The 15,663-nt window shown below is 43.0% G+C and overlaps 2 protein-coding genes across 2 annotated transcripts in view; both read left to right on the top strand.

Annotated features, from left to right (window-relative positions):
• FNBP4 (formin binding protein 4) overlaps positions 1-1,470 on the top strand; it is a 32,992-nt gene extending 31,522 nt beyond the window's left edge. The window contains exon 17 of the mRNA XM_053924345.2: positions 432-1,470. Coding sequence (XP_053780320.1) covers positions 432-522 — 91 coding nt within the window. The 3' untranslated portion in view covers positions 523-1,470. The remainder of the gene's footprint in view (positions 1-431) is intronic.
• Positions 1,471-2,055: 585 nt separating this feature from the next.
• AGBL2 (AGBL carboxypeptidase 2) overlaps positions 2,056-15,663 on the top strand; it is a 34,971-nt gene continuing 21,363 nt past the window's right edge. The window contains 8 exon segments of the mRNA XM_024559039.3: positions 2,056-2,263; positions 2,693-2,810; positions 3,045-3,108; positions 5,013-5,120; positions 5,123-5,146; positions 8,035-8,091; positions 8,850-9,035; positions 10,436-10,543. Of these exon segments, the coding sequence (XP_024414807.2) occupies positions 2,775-2,810; positions 3,045-3,108; positions 5,013-5,120; positions 5,123-5,146; positions 8,035-8,091; positions 8,850-9,035; positions 10,436-10,543 (583 nt within the window). The 5' untranslated portion in view covers positions 2,056-2,263; positions 2,693-2,774.

Raw genomic sequence — 15,663 nt, forward strand, 5'->3', positions numbered from 1 at the left:
GATGACTGAATAAGCCATGAAATACCAATCTTTATGAATAGAACTGGTCAAAAGAGAATCTCAAAAACATTAGGTGCAAAGGTTCCTGGTGGTATATTGAAGGTTAAATATATCTTCTTTAAAGAATAACTTCGGAGACCACATAAAACTTTGATAAGAATGTGTTTTATTCCTTTAATGTGGCTCTAGTGGTTGCTAAAGATACATAAATGTATGCACTAGCATACAGATAAAACTATATGAAGTGTGTGCATGTCTTTCATTGACCCATCAAAGAAATTTGATAAAGAATTTCTTAGCTGAGAAACTAGAAGCATTTTCACATCTTGAAACTTTCACATCTGTTTCAGTTAGATATTTTTGGCAGGAAATAAACGGTTTTATTCCTTTTTTTTTTTCCTGGTGAAGTAATCTATATGTTGTTCTCACAGTGGCATGGCAGAAAGAAATGCTAATTTTGAAGCCCTTCCTGAGGATTGGCGAGCAAGACTGAAGCGAAGGAAAATGACTCCAAACACATAGTTTTTGTTCTGTTTTGTTTTCAGTTCTTTGTGTGTGTGTGTGTGTTCAGAGTCTTAACCTGTTTTACTGTTGTCAATAAACTAAATGCTATGAGGGGGGGAGCATATGAATTTTCTGGGCGAGGACACACACACACAGCATTTCACACGCGTGAGATGCAGTTTCTTCTCTTTTGCCGAAGGGTGGGGTGACTGAATGCTTGGGCCTGGCTGCCTTTATTGTCATACTGGCAAACTCAGCATGCTAGGTACGTCACCTCATCAGCCTGGACCGTGTGGCTCGTGAGGCTGACACCTCTGCAGAGGACCCTGACAGAAAGTGAGCGATTTCCCTTCCTGATGGAGGAGGCCCATGATGCGCCCCAGCGAGGAGCGCTCCCACCCCGCTCCACAAGTGCAATTAGGAGGCAGCTCTGGCGGCTGCCTCGCTTCCCTGGGGTGTCACAGTCTCCCTGATGCTTCCTCTGCTCGGCCCCCCTGAAGTGCGGAGTTGGGTCCGGCTGCTGTTTGCCTTGTGTTGGCAGGTGGCGGGGCTCTTAAACCTACAGCTCACACACTCTGGAATTGGTGGCTGTCATTTCATGCACAAGATGAAACACTTCCATTTCAGTACCAGCGGCGGCAGCACGTGTTCTTGTCTTTGGCTTTGAGGAACCCCGTTACATCTGTGGCCATCCCTGTAGCCAGAGCCACTCCACTGTATGTTGATGTCTCCGTTGTCTTACCGTATTCCAAAATCCACCTCCCTTCTATGTGTGAACTATTTTCCATAAAATTCCAGTATTTAAAAAACAGTTTACTGTTTTGTATTTTCTATTGTACCACAATCAGGTAAAAATCACTTTAAACTGAAGAAAAGTCAAATTGTGTTTTAAAGCTGTTTGTATTTATCCAGTTTCTGACCTTGTAAATTTGTATATATGCTCAAATAAAGCCTCTTTTTTTAATACTTCTGATGGTCTGTCCTTTTGCTCTTGTAAACTTAACACCGTGATTAGGTAACCAAGCCTTATTTTAAGTTAATCTTTTTTTTTTTTTTTTTTTTTTTTTTTTTTTAATCCTCACCAGAGGACATTTTTCGTTGCATTTCAGACAGGGGCGGGGCGGGGGACAGGGAGAGAAACGGATGTGAGAGTGGCACCCCGTCGGCAACGCTTGTTAGCTGAAGCTGAGGGGCAGCAAACAAGTTTGGGGTATGTTGACTTCAGGCTCTGTATTCCGCCACCCGTTGCGACCGACGACCCAGAAGTGGTGCCGCATCATGCACGAAAAGGACTCAAACCGCGACTTTGCCGGCCCTGGCGGGTGGCTCTGCAAACAACGCTGGTTTGCAATCTGGAGGGTCGCTGGCAGATTGCCGGTCGGTCGGCGCACGGGCCTGGTTGCGGGCCAGGTCCCAGTAGGGGGCGTGTGAGAGGCAGCCCATCCACGTTTTCTTTCACACTTCGAAGTAAAAAAACCTCTCCTCGTTAGGCGGGGCCTCCCTCCCCGGAAGCGCGCGCCGCCCGCTTCCGTTTTGCAGTTGCTAGGTTACGCGGGCTGCTGCAGCAAGTGGTGGGTGAACGTGGTTCTTCTGCCGCCAGGTGCCAGCGGGGCATCTGTACCTGCTGTGCCTCGGCCTCCCACCTCGTTCAGGCGTTCCTGCCGCCGCAGGTGCTGCGCCCAGGACGGCGGGAGCGTGGAGGTGGCGGCTTGCTTCCCTCTGCCCTTCTAAGAAGTCCACCCCGCCGCCCACCCTGCAGGTAACTTCCCTCCACCACCTCCCCCCAGACCAGGAAGCCGTGAACCCCTGCATGTCCTTTTCGGAGCCCACTCTCTGAGCCTCTGACCTTTCCTTTCCATCTACCTCAAACAAACTCGCCGTATCCGCCCGTTCTCATTTTTTCACTTTCTTGCGGCGTTCTGGTGGCGGGCATCCTGCGGCCTGCAAACAGGGCGCCTGGGGAGGAGAATGCTGGAACACAGGTCACCTCCCTAATTCTTCGGGTGCGCCTCCGTGCCGCAGAGGGAACCACCAGCGGGGGCTCTGAGCAGAGGCTGAGTTGGCAGGGAAGAGGGAGCGACGTGGCAGGACGTCCTAAAACCGCACGGGAGCTGCGGGAGCAAAGGGTGGGAGTGGTGAACATGGACAAGCTTTTCAATTGTCCTGTTGTTGTTTATCTGTTGTGCAGTCAGCTGCCCTTTTGGAAGTCGGGCAGGGGCTGTGGCTGGATGCCGAGGTGACTGATCTTCGGTATACCATACAGCAGTAACATGTTCCCAGCGCTGGAAACAGACCTAAAGCAGGAGGTGGGTACACGCCCCTCTCCAGGAACTCCGCAGAAACCCGGTACAATCGGAAGGTGTACCTTCTTCTAGCTGGAGGTCTTGATCCCCAGGACAGAATGGTTTCTGTGAATGTCTTTCACTTGGCTTGTTGAGGGAAGTCCTCAGGCATACTCTCCCCTGCAACAATGCTTGTGTGCCTTTTGTCAGTAGTATTTGAAAGGACTTTCCGGATTTAAATGGCCTTTCCTTTCACAGACTCGTCTTGATCCCTATGAAGACTTTATGTACCGTCACCTCCGGTACTATGGCTACTATAAAGGTAATATTGTCACCGGATGGGGACCGGGCCCAGAGCCGGTAGTGGGTTGGTTCTTGACTTCATGCAGGACAGATTTCACCACAAGAGTCCAGGTGAATTTGAGAGTACGTTTATTAAAGCTGGGACAGTGAAACAAAGGAAGGGCTTAGGGTACAAGGCCAAGGGACCTTGGACACAGGATCGGGGGTTAGCCTGGAACGAGCTGCTGGTGCCCAGGGCTCCCCTGACTGCAAGTCTAGTGGGGACCCTTAGAGCTTAGGAGGGAAGTAAAAAGTTCGCGTGGGAGAAGGGGCATGGCCCTGCTCTAGAGCCAGCCGCTCTGGGTCTTTGTCTTAAGGGGTTTTTTTCTTTCTTGAGGACTGGGGGGAGAATCTCAGGGGAGGGTTTCAGTAGGGTATTCATCAGCTTTCCAGATGTGTTTTTCATCTGCCGATGCATCAAAACGAGTGCCCAGGGGAGTCTGGGATTCCTTGTTGGTGTGCTTTACTGCTTTATCTCGGGGCTGTCAGACTCTAATTGAGTTTGTGTTATTTGTCCCCCCGACTTCATCCTTTCTTGTGTTTAGCTGGCATAATTGGCATTAATTGGGTCCCTGTCCTCTGTCTCCCTGACCAGGGTGATGTAAGCTATGTATTCTTGGCTGAGGGAGGAGCCGTAGAAACCATTTGCTCTCAGGTGTCCCTGGTTAGGGAAGCTGAGGTCCCGAGATTCACTAAGTGGCTGGAAGTGGTTCAAATTGTTTGGCCTTGTTTAATTATCTGGTCTCAGTCTCCCCATTCCGCTAGCCCAGGAACTTTCCTAGCTTCTACCATCCTGCTCCAGTATCTCGTTCCTGTCTAGCATCACCTTTCCTGGGTTCATGAAGTAAAATATCTCATTAACTGAGAGGGTTATGCTTGGATCAACAAATGACGAATTTGTCAAGCACCATTAGTGAAAAGTGCTTCCTTTCCCCATTGTCTGTTTGTCTTCCCTTACAATAATACCCTTTGTTAATTATGCTGTGTGGCATTAAAATAGTCTTTTTTGCCTTAAAACTCCAATATGCCGGATTGTGTCATGAGACATTATTATTACCTTTAGTTAGTACATTCCTAATATCTGGAAAGGCACATCTTCCAGATTGTTCTTCAGAATTGTCTTGGTTATTCTTGCCTTTTTATATAATTTTAGAATTGCCTTGTGATGTTTAAAAAAAATTATTGGTATTGCACTGAATTTATAGACTCTAATTTCACAAGAACTGAGAATTGGCTGATACTGGTTTCTCCAGTCTATGAATTTAGTCTAATTCCCCATTTACTTAGGTCTTCCTTAATTTCTCCCAATAAAGTGTTATGACTTTTTTCATAAAATGTCATACTTTATGCTGTTATAAATTATGTCTTTTTAATTCTGATTTTCTAATTTTATTCCTGTTATTGAGAAACAAAGTTTTGATATTGACTTTATTGCTATCAACCTTGTTATACTTTCTTATTAACTATTTCATTTTTTAACTGATTACTGATTTGTTGAAAACCATACATCCAGTTCGCCAGGTTCAGCAGAGCCCTCGGGACGAAGCAGCTCTGGCACCAGGGCTTCGCTCCCACTCTGAGTACCAGCCTGCGCTTGGGCCGGCTCTCTCGGCCACTCTTAGAGCTACTAGGTCTCTCTGCCTCCCAAGCCCTTTCTTTTTCAACTATCCACGCTGCTTCTCAGGTCTTCTCCTTCCTGTAAAATGGGGGAAATGATGTTTAACTCAAGTAAATTGGAATGTGAAAACTCTTTGGGAAGTGAGAGGTATTCATTGTAAAGGCCTGTGGTAGTGGGGTTTGGTAGTGGTGGTGTTGGTACAGACCTAGATGTTGGAGGTGGTGAACCAATCTTCCAGCACCTTTAATTAAACCATCTTTTCTTAGCTCAGAAAGGGAGTTTCCCAAACTCTGACCCACACCAGCATGTTTGGAAGGATAATCCCCGATTCCTCTTGGGTGGCTCCTTTAGGGAAAGAGATGATTTGATACCAGACCCCTGCAAAAGGAAAAGCTTCTGTGTGAGTAATGATCAGTGTGTATGAGCCCCAGAACCCTCTCTGCTTGAGCAACTGCTCTGGGTATTCGGGAGAACATGGCCCAGTGTAGGAGAAGCCAGAGAAGCAGCCTTGGCCACTGTTTCTGACATCACTCAAAAATGTTCTCTCTAGCCCTGGCTAGTGTGGCTCAGTTGATTGGAGCATCATCCCGTAACCAAAAGGTTGCAGTTTTGATTCCCAGTCAAGGTACATACCTACGTTCAGTCCCCAGTGTGGGAGCGTCCAGGAGGCAACCAGTTGATGCTTACCTCTCCCGTGGATGTTTAGCTCTCTCCCTCCCTCCCTCCCCCGCTTTCTTTCTTTTTCTCTTTTTTTTTTCCCTTCATCTCTTTCTAAAAGCAGTGAAGAAATGTCCTTGGGTGAGGATTTTTTTTAATTGTCTTCACTAGGTCTACTTTGGATCATAGGTTTAAATTAAAATACTATACGTTCTGGGTTGTCTTCCTCAATTGTTGGCGAATTTGTTAAGACTCTGCTCAAGAGTAAAACATCGGCTTTTTCTTCTTAAGGTTTTATTTATTTATTTTTCGAGAGAGAAAGAGGGAAGGGGGAGAAACATCTTTGTGAGATCCACCCAGGCATGTGCCCTGACCAGGAATTGAACCAGCCACCTTTCTCGCTTTGCAGGAGGGACCCAGCCAACTGAGCCACACTGGTCAGCACTAAAATACTGACTTTTCACACAGTTTTGTTGGATATATTTGTTAAGGCTCTTTGCATGAGAGTGGTGGAAACTACTTCCAGCTAGCTTAAGCAAAAAATAATTTTCTACAGGTATTCCAGAGGTTTATTCTAGAATCCAAGGCAAGAGTTCAGTTGAATTTCTCCCTCAATACATATTCAACCAAACATATTCAACTCACTTCTCTTTACGCTACATCCTCCCTGTCCCAGCCCAAGCTGCCATCAGTTGTCACTATTGAAACAGCTTCATAATTGGTCTCCTGGCTTCTCCTGTTCCATCATGCCCCTTTCCAATGCATTTTGTACACAGCAGTGGTTTTTTTTTTTTTTTCCAAATCTGATTGTATTCCTTTTCTAGTTAAAACCTTTGAATGACACAAGACCCAAAGCCATAAACTAAAACATTGATAATTTTTACAAAAAGTTAAACTTCTGTATTGAAACAAGTACCATCAATAAAAGAAAATTGAAAATATATATATATATATTTGTGACAAATCAAAGGATTTTTTTAATATATTTTATTGATTATGCTACAACAGTTGTCCCATTTTCCCACTTTTATTCCCCTCTGCCCTGCACACCCCCTTCTACCCGCATTCCCCCCTTTAGTTCATGTCCATGGGTCATACATATAAGTTCTTTGGCTTCTACATTTCTTATACTATTCTTAACTTCCCCCTGCCTATCTTCTACCTACTATTTATGCTACTAATTCTCTGTACCTTTTCCCACTCTCTCCCCTGCTGATAACCCACCATGTGACCTCCATTTCTGTGATTCTGTTCCTGTTCTAATTGTTTGTTTAGTGTGTTTTTGTTTTTGTTTTAGGTTCGGTTGTTAATAACTATGAGTTGTCATTTTACTGTTCATATTTTTTATCTTCTTTTTCTTAGATAAGTCTCTTTAACATTTCATATAATAAGGGCTTGGTGATGATGAACTCCTTTAACTTGACCTTATCTGGGAAGCACTTTATCTGCCCTTCCATTCTAAATGATAGCTTTGCTGGATAGAGTAATCTTGGATGTAGGTCCTTACCTTTCATGACCTTGAATACTTCTTTCCAGCCCCTTCTTGCTTGCAAGGTTTCTTTTGAGAAATCATCTGAGTGTCTTATAGGAACTCCTTTGTAGGTAACTGTCTCCTTTTCTCTTGCTGCTTTTAAGATTCTCTCTTTATCTTTAATCTTGGCTAATGTAATTATGATGTGCCTTGGAGTGTTCCTCCTTGGGTCCAACTTCTTTGGGCCTCTCTGAGCTTCCTGGACTTCCTGGAAGTCTGTTTCCTTTGCCAGATTGGGGAAGTTCTCCTTCATTATTTGTTCAAATAAGTTTTCCATTTCTTGCTCTTTCTCTTCTCCTTCTGGCACTCCTATGATTCAGATGTTGGAATGTTTAAAGATGTCCTGGAGGTTCCTAAACCTCTCCTCATTTTTTGAATTCTGTTTCTTCATTCTATTCTAGTCCAACGTTTCTTTCTTCCTTCTGGTCCACACTATTTATTTGAGTCCCAGTTTCCTTCCCATCACTGTTGGTTCCCTGTACATTTTCCTTTATTTCACTTAGCATAGCCTTCATTTTTTTCATCGAATTTTTGACCAAATTCAACCAATTCTGTGAGCATCCTGATTACCAGTGTTTCGAACTGTGCATCTGATAGGTTGGCTATCTGTTCGTTGCTTAGTTGTATTTTTTCTGGAGCTATAAGCACTGCTATTATCATTCTTTTTTGGGGAAAAAAAATCCTCGTGTGTCTATACATTTTTTCTTTTTCTTTTTTTTAAAGATTTTATTAATTTATTTTGGAAGGGAGGGAGAAAGAGAGGGGAGAAACATCAACATGTGGTTGCCTCTCACGTACCCCTACTGGGGACCTGGCCCACAACCCAGGCATGTGCCCTGACTGGGAATTGATCTGGCAACCCTTTGGTTCGCAGGCCAGCGCTCAGTACACTGAACCACACCACTCAGGGCTTTACCATATTTTTAAATGTTTGTTGTTCCTCCCCTCACCCCCAATTACACATTGGGGAAAAGATTTAGAGGTAGAAATACTGGGTCCCAAAGTGGGTGTGGGGAATGGAAAGGGATAGGGGAAAGGGGGCAGAGAGAAGAAAGACAAAGATCCCTGAGACAAGGCCGCCTTCTCCTTCCTCTTTCTAGGGCCTCCCCGTCTGTCTTCTTCAGCTGTGCACAGACAGACAGAAGCTGTGAGCAGAGGTATTTCATGCCCCTCCAACCAGACAACTCATACTCCTTTGTGGGACAGGTCTCCACCTGCTGCTCTCCTCCCGGAACTGGAAACTACCACACCTGGGGGCCTTCAGCCTTTCCTTCCCCTGTCAGTTTCTTTCTGTTCGTGCTTCCTCTCATTTCCTTTCTTTTTCTCTCTCCCTGAAAGTCTTTCTTTTTCTCCCTTTTTTCTCCTTCTCTGCTTCCCAAGAGCTCTTTTTCTGTCCCTCCTGACCATGCACAGTACTCTCCCACTCCCTCATCATTCTCTGTTTGAGAAGTCTCTCTGTCCTTTGAATGGTGCATTATGACGTAGAAATTTAAGTTGCAAATTGTTTTAAATAAAGTTTCATGTACACTTTTCTAAAATGCTCATGGGTGAAATGAAAGGTCCTTCTCTTGGCTCACTCTAAACAAAAGTAATAAAACGCATTAAGTAACTTTTTACTCATTTGCAACCCACTGTTGAAATATATTAGACTCATTAGCTCTGATTTTTAAAAAAGAGTTTCTTCTGACTTACTCTGACATATTTAATAGACTGTGCAGAATTTTAATTTGATTTTTATAATTTCGGTGCTGTCATCCCGGAGTACATCTCCTTGAAGGAGAAATATGTCATAGGATTACATGTCTGTGCCCATATTTTAATACAGTGCTTCACGTTGCTTAGTTGTTATAGTTGAGTAGTGAAGTTCCCAAGGAGGAAGAGGAACCTGCTCACTCATTCCCTTGCCCTTTGGCAGATTCTTTTGTGCTGAGTTCACCGCTTCTCAAGAGCAGACAGCTGCTTCACGATGAGTTTGGTGAAGCAAACCCACGCCTTCAAGAACCCCGAGATCTCTTTGCCTTTTTCTCTGGCAGCGAGCCAGTGCAGGCTCCAAGATGGCCAATAGAATGTGAGGTCATCAAGGAAAACATCCATCATATTGGTAATGTGGCTTCCTTGTGGTCTTGCTGTTCCGACAGACTTGATTCCAAGACCTCACAGTTTTAAGTCCTGTGTCCTGAAGTGTGGGACAGACCGGTTCAACATTTGTCATCTCACCCTGAAATGAATAAGCTCTGGGAAACTCATACACACTCGCCAAAGTCAAAAGTTACACCAATATGTAAACTGGAATGTTTCTGAGTTTATTGGAATGGGGGAGTACCTTGCTAGAGGCCAAAATATATTCATACTTAAATCTGTTTTCTGGATTATTCCCATCTCAGTATTAATATGCATAGTTGAGTTTCATAAAAGTTGTATTCTTTACCAGCCTTGGTATAGTCGATGCACACCCTATATGCCCCAGCATCATTTTTACTGTTTTTCATTACATTTTGATTTTATTGGAGTTTTTATGGGAGTGGTAGAGGCATTTTTTAATGACATTGCTGGTCATATCTTTGAGCTATTGGTGCAGATATAATCTTCAGCACTCCGTTGATGAAGCATTTTCAGAAGTGCGTTGCGTTGAAAAGGGGGGACTTTTCTAATTGCCAGGACACTTACGTCTAGCGAGCATCACGTCTCTGCTTTAGACTGCTGGATAAACAGCTGGGTGTTTCTTTTCTTCTCACTTCCCTCATATGATATGCATTCAGTAAATGTTTATCAAGCACCTGCCCTATGCTTGGTGTTAGAGATACAGTCATGAACAAGGTGGAGACACCTAGAGTGCTCACACCAATGGGGAAGTGGAAAGAGATAACCCGGCAATTGCATGGAGCTTGGTCCCTTTGGGAATGCTTAGCCCCAGCCTGGAAGATCAGTGAGGGTTTCCGAGGGGAGTTGAAACCTAAGCTGAGATCTGAAGGAGCAGCTAGAACTGATCTGATTGAGAGGATCAAGGAAAAGTATTCCAGTTAGAGGAAACGGAGAAAGAGCATGTCGAGTTTGGGCAACCATGGAGCATCGAGCATGAAAGACATGAAGCGAAATACAGGCTTTCATCAACGGCTTCTGTACTTAAAATGATACTGAAAATTTGCCCAAGTTGCATGCAAGAAATCTCTTAGAATTGAGTGTTAATGGAAAAGCCTTGTTTTCTCCGAAACAATTGATAAACTTGTTCCTCTATGACAATAAAATGTATGTAGCTGATCATATTTTCCTGATTGTAAAAGGAAGCTCGGGACCAAATTTTGAAGCGTATTGCAGCAACTATGTTGACCTTTCCGGCTTCCTTTTAAATCTTCTATTTATACCTTACATTTTTTTATTGAAAGGCTCCTCATAGTCTTAGGGAAAGAAGCAAAACAACTTATAAACACTAGAAATTTAGGTTCTGCTAAAGCGCTTTTTATATCTTAGCTTATTTTGCACTTTTTAAATGTCTTCTTTCAGAGGGAGTTCCACCTCAACCAGAATATTTTTATCAACCTACAGGAAACGAAAAGGTGCCAGAAATTGTAGGAGAGGAAAAAGGCACAGTCGTCTACCAGTTAGACTCAGGTATTGTCATTACACTGAACAGCGAGTAGTTAATCATGACAGGGGCATAAATATTTTCTGTAATCGTGATTTCTAAACATTCATAGTTCAGCGATAAATTGTCTTTTCCAAACCAACCGGAATGGGGGGCTGGCTATTCATGACCAGTCAGCTTTAAAATTGCAATCTTTTTTTTTTAAATGACAGTACCTTTTTCTTAATAGTTCCAAGTTCATTTTATAGCTTTTCCCTTGTTATTCCTCTTCCTGAAATTCAGATGTTGGATCTTTGGGGAACTTGTTCTTCTTTTCTCCACCTCCTATGTGTGCTTTGGTGAGTACTTTTATAGTATGTGCGCGTGACTGTCATTTACTGTGTGGTTTCCTGCGTTGAGTTGCAGGCTTCCTAGGGGAGGACGCCGTGTCTTTTATTAAAGTGTGCAGAACATTGTGCCCAATGAGCAACAAAATACACATTCTTTTCAAAGGCACATAGTAGATTCCCCAGTATACACCATATGCTAGGTTGTAAAGCAAGTCTTAATACCTATTATTTGGAAGGATTGAAATGGTACAAAATACATTTTCTGACCACAACAAGTTAGAAAATTAAATTAGAAATCAACAACCGAATGACATTTGGGAAATCTATAGATATTTGGAAATTGAGCAACACGTTTCTAAGTAACCCATACATTAAAGATATCCCAAGGAGAGTTAAAAAAATATTTTGGAGTGAAAAATAAACATTACAAGGTAAATTTATGGCTTTAAATGCATGTATTTGAAAGGAAGAGGAAGAGCGCAAAAGGGGTTGTGGGAGAAAGTCTCTTCCTTTCCGTCTGGCAGACACCATCTGGTAAGCCAAGATGGGCGCTTGGGGAGCGCTCCCAGAGCTGGGGAGGACAGAGCAGTCAGGTGCAATGCGCTTCCTGCTGCTGGCAGTACTGCCAGCTCTCTGTGCTCCACAGGGCCCCCCGCCCCTCCTGGCCCGATAAGGTACAGCAGACTGTGATACAGGGTCAAGCAAGGTTACGTCATACTCGTACATCAGATTCGTGTGCACCATGGTGGCCACAAAGGCCCGGTTTCTAAGGGTGCAGCCTGCGGCAAGCCTGTCCATCATGGTGTTAGCCAGCTAATGTTTGCTCGAAGCCTTCAGTGTGTTGCCAAAGGACGAGCTGGACGTGACCGGGGCTCTGAGAGTCCTGAATTCTTACCGGTTTGTGACGATTCCACATACAAATTCTTTGGGGTTATTCTCACTGATCCATTCCATAAGGCCATCAGAAGGAACCCTGACACCCAGTGTGGACCAGATCACCGAGCCAGTCCACAAGCACGGGGAGGTGCGAGGGCCGACACCTGTCGGCAGCACGAGCCTGGCCTTGGAGAGAGCCACAGTCGCACCACACTGTCGGGGGTTGTCGCAGTGCAGCTTGGGGAGGGCACAGTACTCCCAGCTCCACTGTGACCGCTAATGTAAGTAATGTTTGTAAAATTCTTACCTGTTGAACAATTTAGGACAGCCAAGGGGGCGGGGCATGAGAAAGATCTCAAATCAATTACCAACGCTTCTACCTTAATAAATTTGAAAAATCAGAGCAAAATAAATCCAAAGCAAGCAGAAGGGTGGAAATCATAAAGATAATAATGAAATCAGTGAAGTAGAAATCAGAAAAATAGGGAAAATCAAGCCAAAAGTGGGATCTTTGGAAAGAAAAACAAAATTGACAAACTTTGGCTAGCCAAACCAAGAAAAAAGGAGAGGAGACACAAATTATCAAAATCGGCAATGAAAGGAAACATAAACATCAATTCTACAGAAATCAAAAGAGTTACAAGGCTCTGCTAGCAACATCTTCGTGCCCACAAACTGGAGAACTTAGATGAGAAGGAACAATTGCTAGAAAGACACAAATGACCAAAACTGACCCAGGGACAAATTAGAAGTCTGAATAGATTATAACAAAGAAATTGAATTAGTAATTTAAAATCTTCCCACAAAGAAATCCCTGGCCCAGATGGCTTGACAGGGTTTGTTTGAACCATATGAAACATTTAATAACGATGGAATAGCACTAAGTCCTTACAAACTCTGAAAACAGAGGAGATGGAGGGAATGTTTACCGACTCCCTGGTGAAGCCAGTACTGTCCTGATACGAAAGCCAGACGAAGACGTCACCGGAAAACTACCGATGAGTGTTCCTCATGAATATAAATGCAAAACCTTTCAGCAGAACACCAGCAAACCAAATCCAACAGCATATTAAGAGGATTATACACCATGACCGGGGTACAAGGAGGGTTCACCACTGGAAAACCAGTGGAACCACATTAGTAGAACAAAGGGGAAAAAACAACCGTCTAAGTACAGTAAAAGCATTTGACAAAATCCAGCCTTTCATGATAAGAAAATTCAGGGAACCAGAAATTGAAGAGAATTCTGTGAACTTGATAAAGGGTATTTATGGAAAAAAGGGATAACTTCACACCCACTAGAATAGCTATAATAAAAATGTAGTAAGTGCTGGGGAGGACGTGGAACAAGCGGTAATACTAACATTTACGACAGAAAGGAAAGGGAATTAAATGTTGAATTAATGATGTCAGGGTGCCAACTTAATAATAGAGGGGAGCATGAGGAGGTAAGGAATCTGCCGACAAGGGCATCCTCTGTCATCACCAAAAACCCATCTGAAGCTCCTTGCACACACAGGCACCAGAGCCCATTAGAACTTCTGGAAAGGAATTCTCTGCAGTTGGGGAAATGCTGTATTCAAGAAATAGAAAGTAAGAAAATATTCCCATAATTTGAAAATCATCCCTGCTAGATAATTATCAGGAAGGAAATCTGTTTTATTGAAAGAGGAATATGTACTAAGTTTAGTTAGTAGAATTAGAATGTGTTAAAGAAATGACATGAGGGGAGGCTTTTGGAGAAACAACCAGAAAAAGGAGAGAGGGTCCTCGCTGTGTTTCGGTTCCTGCAACTGGAAGAGTAAAATGAGCCAGTTAGTCCAGAGGGCTCAGCGCTGACGTAATTGCTCTGCCCCCAGGTGCCTTGATTATGAGCTCTCATGGTAGTAATAATTGGGTGGGAAAAGCTATCGTGCTTCGCCATGCATAATGCACACTTTTTTGCCCAAATTTTTGAGGGAAGAATAAGGATGCACATCATACATGGGTAGTACCTAAAATACCCGTATCTGTTCTTGTGTTTTGTAATTATGTGTTACATAAAATTTCTTGTACCATAATATGTTCAAAAATAAATGCTAAAATTCCTTTTAATATAAAAAACAAGTAGCTAAATAAATAAAAATTGAATTAAAAAATTAAAACGAAAGCTTTTTTCCCTGAAAGTTTGGGGAAAAAGCATAGGTGCACATTATACATGGTAAGATGCGGCGTATGCAATGAAGTAGATAAGGTGGAGCAACTCACAGTCTGCCTAGCTCCCCCTGGTGGGATGTCTCAGGAGGAGTTCGGGAGGCACTAAAAAAGTAGAGGGTAAGTGGGTAGACTCGGGTTATAAATAAAGGGGATGTAATGTTTCTACAGCCTTATGCAATTCTGAGGATTGTGAGCCTATTTTCCAGGGTTGGCGTCATTTTCAGTAAACCAGACGACCGCGAATCCTCACTGCTTCCTCTGCCCTAGTCAGAGAGATTTCCGCGTGTCTTACCCAGGAGGGAACCCTGGGGCAGGGGGCGCTTTCTCCTGATAGGGCAGCTTTTGTGCCTATCACCCTTGCTGCCCTGCGAACACACAGTTGTGGCAGCTGCCTCGATCTTGTGTTTTACATTCATCAAGAAGAGTTGAGCCCCCCTAACTGGAGGAATGAAGAAACAGAAAACTGCGAAGTTGGGGCTCCAGAGGAAACTTGGGAGTCCGTCAGTTTAGGGACCCCACAGCAACACATGCGATGAGAATATTGGGGGTGGGGGGGAGAGAATTGGTTTGATATCTCTTTGAGAAATATTACTCTGGGCTATGAAATGGATCTTTAATGTTACCTAAGAGACTCAACAAAATACTGAAATGTCTTTATTCGTGGCGTCTGGTTGCTGGTCTTCACTCCGACTAGTTTCATGAAGACTGAACCACGTGGGTCCCCAGCTTGTACTTGGATTCCACGTACTCCTGGCTGTGCTTCAGCCCCTTCCTCTGTGCTTTCTTCTTTCACTCCCTTCTTTACGTGATCGGTTTGTCCTTTGTTCTCGTTTATTATAAGGTCTCCAGAGCGACACGAGGTTGCATGGGAGCAAAAGTCATCATAGTATTACTGTATCTACTAGTGAACTGGCTACTTGTATAATAAGGCCCCTTGCATATTAGTTTGTTTGATGTCCCGTAGTCAGCATCTTTGTTGGTGTCAATCACTTGCTGATTGGTGGATGTTGTTAACATCTGACAACATAATACAAATAAAGTAAATAAGTGCAAAGTGAAATTATGGTTCTTAACAAGAGATGCAGGATTTTATGAAGTTGATGAATGTTACAGAATTGCTTGAATCACTTGCAAAGCCACTGACAAATGAGAACCTAGAATTTTTTTATCAGTTAACAATTAAAGAGAAAATCAACAAAAGATGACTCAAATAGGTTCTTCTATACACAATGATGAGAATATTGTGGCGCAAACAGAAGTCCTTGGGAAAACTGTGAAGCCTGAAAAAAAGTTTTGCAAAAACCAAAGATGTTATATGGCATTCTTACTGAATTTGTCTGAAAAGTTACAGCCCCACTAAAAAAAAATTAACAATTGATTCTGTATTATTTCAAGTATTAGAGATTGTGATTATAATCTAAATTTTGTTAAGTAAGGTAAAATAAAGTTCATAATTTTTTGTTTTAGCTTCATTTTAAAGTTAAAACTTTTGAGGGGGGATGGGCAGGCAGAGGAGAGCAATGGGAGGAAAATGGGGACAACTGTAACTGAACAATAAAAAATTAAAATTAAAAACAAAGTTAAAACTTTAATTGTAAACTTTTTACTAATAACTCTGATATTTTGGTTCCATACTTAGGGAAATTCACCCATGCCAATTCTCAAATTTCTATTTTTGTTATATTTAAATCTGGAAGGATATGGCAAAAAATTTTATGGAGTATACTATGTTCTCTCTTTTTTGT

The sequence above is a fragment of the Desmodus rotundus genome, chromosome 5 (assembly GCF_022682495.2).
Source record: "Desmodus rotundus isolate HL8 chromosome 5, HLdesRot8A.1, whole genome shotgun sequence".
Lineage (NCBI taxonomy): Eukaryota > Metazoa > Chordata > Mammalia > Chiroptera > Phyllostomidae > Desmodus > Desmodus rotundus.